General features: G+C 39.0%; 2 protein-coding genes across 3 annotated transcripts in view; both read right to left on the bottom strand.

The window, feature by feature from the left end:
* Positions 1 to 1,838, bottom strand: part of Hagh (hydroxyacylglutathione hydrolase) — a 102,045-nt gene that overhangs the window by 36,392 nt on the left and 63,815 nt on the right. The window lies entirely within an intron of this gene.
* Meiob (meiosis specific with OB-fold) overlaps positions 897 to 1,838 on the bottom strand; it is a 156,465-nt gene continuing 155,523 nt past the window's right edge. For both annotated transcript variants that reach the window (XM_031350914.1, XM_031350915.1), the window contains one exon: positions 897 to 992. In XM_031350914.1, coding sequence (XP_031206774.1) covers positions 977 to 992 — 16 coding nt within the window. In that variant the 3' untranslated portion in view covers positions 897 to 976. The remainder of the gene's footprint in view (positions 993 to 1,838) is intronic.

The following is a 1,838-nucleotide window of genomic DNA, read 5'->3' as shown; positions in this document are numbered from 1 at the left end:
TCTGTTCTCTTGTTTGTGTTAATTGAGAATTGTTTGGGGTTTTATGTTTGTTTGTTTTTATTTTTCAAGACAAGGATTCTCTGTGTAGAACTCGTTGTTCTGGAACTTGCTCTGTAAACTAGGCTGGCCTCGAACTCTGAGTTTGAGCTTCCTGAAAAGGCCAGTGCCAACACCACGCAGCAAGAACTGTTTTTGTTTTTTGGGATTTTTTGTTTGTTTGTTTTGGTTTTTGTTTTGTTTTTTTGAGACAGGGTTTCTCTGTGTAGTCCTGGCTGTCCTGGAACTCACTCTGTAGACCAGGCTGGCGTCGAACTCAGAAATCCGCCTGCCTCTGCCTCCCAAGTGCTGGGATTAAAGGCATGCGCCACCACTGCCTGGCCTGTTTTTGTTTTTAAGACAGGGTCTCACTAGCACAAACTGTCTTTGAACTCTTGATCTTCCTGCCACCACTTCCTAAATGCTAGGATTACAAAAAAGACCCCTACCATTACACTAGGCTCAATTTCTACATTCTTAAGTTTGTGTGACTCTCAAGTTAATCTCAATTTTAAAAATTCAGTTATAAAAATCTGTAGAGAGACTTAAAATAACATTTTAGATGTTCCTTTCTTGCCAAGAATCACTTGATTAAAATTAGTAAATGTCTTGGGCTTTACTTACTTTTTAAAACATTTTTTATATTTATTTTTTTATTATTTATTTTATGTGTATGAGTACACTGTAGCTGTACAGTTGGCCGTGAGCCATCATGTGGTTGTTGGGAATTGAACTCAGGATGGTCCCGCTTGCTGTGGCCCTGCTTGCTCCTGCATAGTATACTGTAGCTGTCTTCAGATGCACCAGAAGAGGGCGTCAGATCTCATTACCGGTGGTTGTGAGCCACCATGTGGTTGCTGGGATCCAAACTCAGGACCTTCGGAAGAGCAGTCAGTGCTCTTACCTGCTGAGACATCTCGCCAGTCCTGGGCTTTACTTTTTAAGCAAGGTAATACCTAAGGATGGAGACCAGATACGCCATGTATTTAATATGTTTTCATAGTGCTGTAAGACATGACAAGCAAAACTGTTTTCTGCAAAATTATAAGTCTGTCATCCTAATTAAATGTTTCAAATAATATTAATCTTTTTGATGCAGAAATATGATCTATTTTACTTTAAAAACCAGTGGGGTTTTTTCTTTCTTTTTTGTTGTGCTGAAAATTGAACCAGGGTGAGGGAAGCACTGACCCATTTAGCTCTACTGTAGGCCTAAAAGTCAGTTATTATGATTGAATCTGTCTTCGTTAGAGTTTCTAGTGCTGTGACAAAATACTAAAACCGAAGAGCAAGTTGGGAAAGAAAGGTTTTACTTCGCTTTCACTTATACATTGTAGTCCTTCATTAAAGGAAATTAGAACAGGAACTCAGAGATGCCAGAGACCTGTAGGCAGCCACTGATACAGAGGCCATGGAAGGGTGCTGCTTACTGGCCTGCTCCTCATGGCTTGCTCAGCCTGGTTTCTTACAGAACCCAGGACCCCCAGTCCAGGGATGGCTCCACCCACAATGAGCTGGGCCCTCTCCACTAATGACTACTTAAAATGTCTGATCTTATGTAGGAATTTTCTCAATTGAGGTTCTCTCCTTTAAGATAACTCTATCTTGTGTCAAGGTGACATAAAACTATACAGCACAGAACATAAATATTTTGTCACAGAAACATTTAATTATGGCTTATTTATATAAAATCTTCTTTCATACAACCACTGTTAATACAAAGAATAGCTTAACTACTATAGAGTTTGACTTTATTAACAGTAATTATTTTTCATGAATTTGTTGAAAATAATGTCTACTTA

Source organism: Mastomys coucha, unplaced genomic scaffold, assembly GCF_008632895.1.
Source record: "Mastomys coucha isolate ucsf_1 unplaced genomic scaffold, UCSF_Mcou_1 pScaffold5, whole genome shotgun sequence".
NCBI lineage: Eukaryota > Metazoa > Chordata > Mammalia > Rodentia > Muridae > Mastomys > Mastomys coucha.
This window is presented reverse-complemented; position numbering and strand designations above follow the sequence as displayed.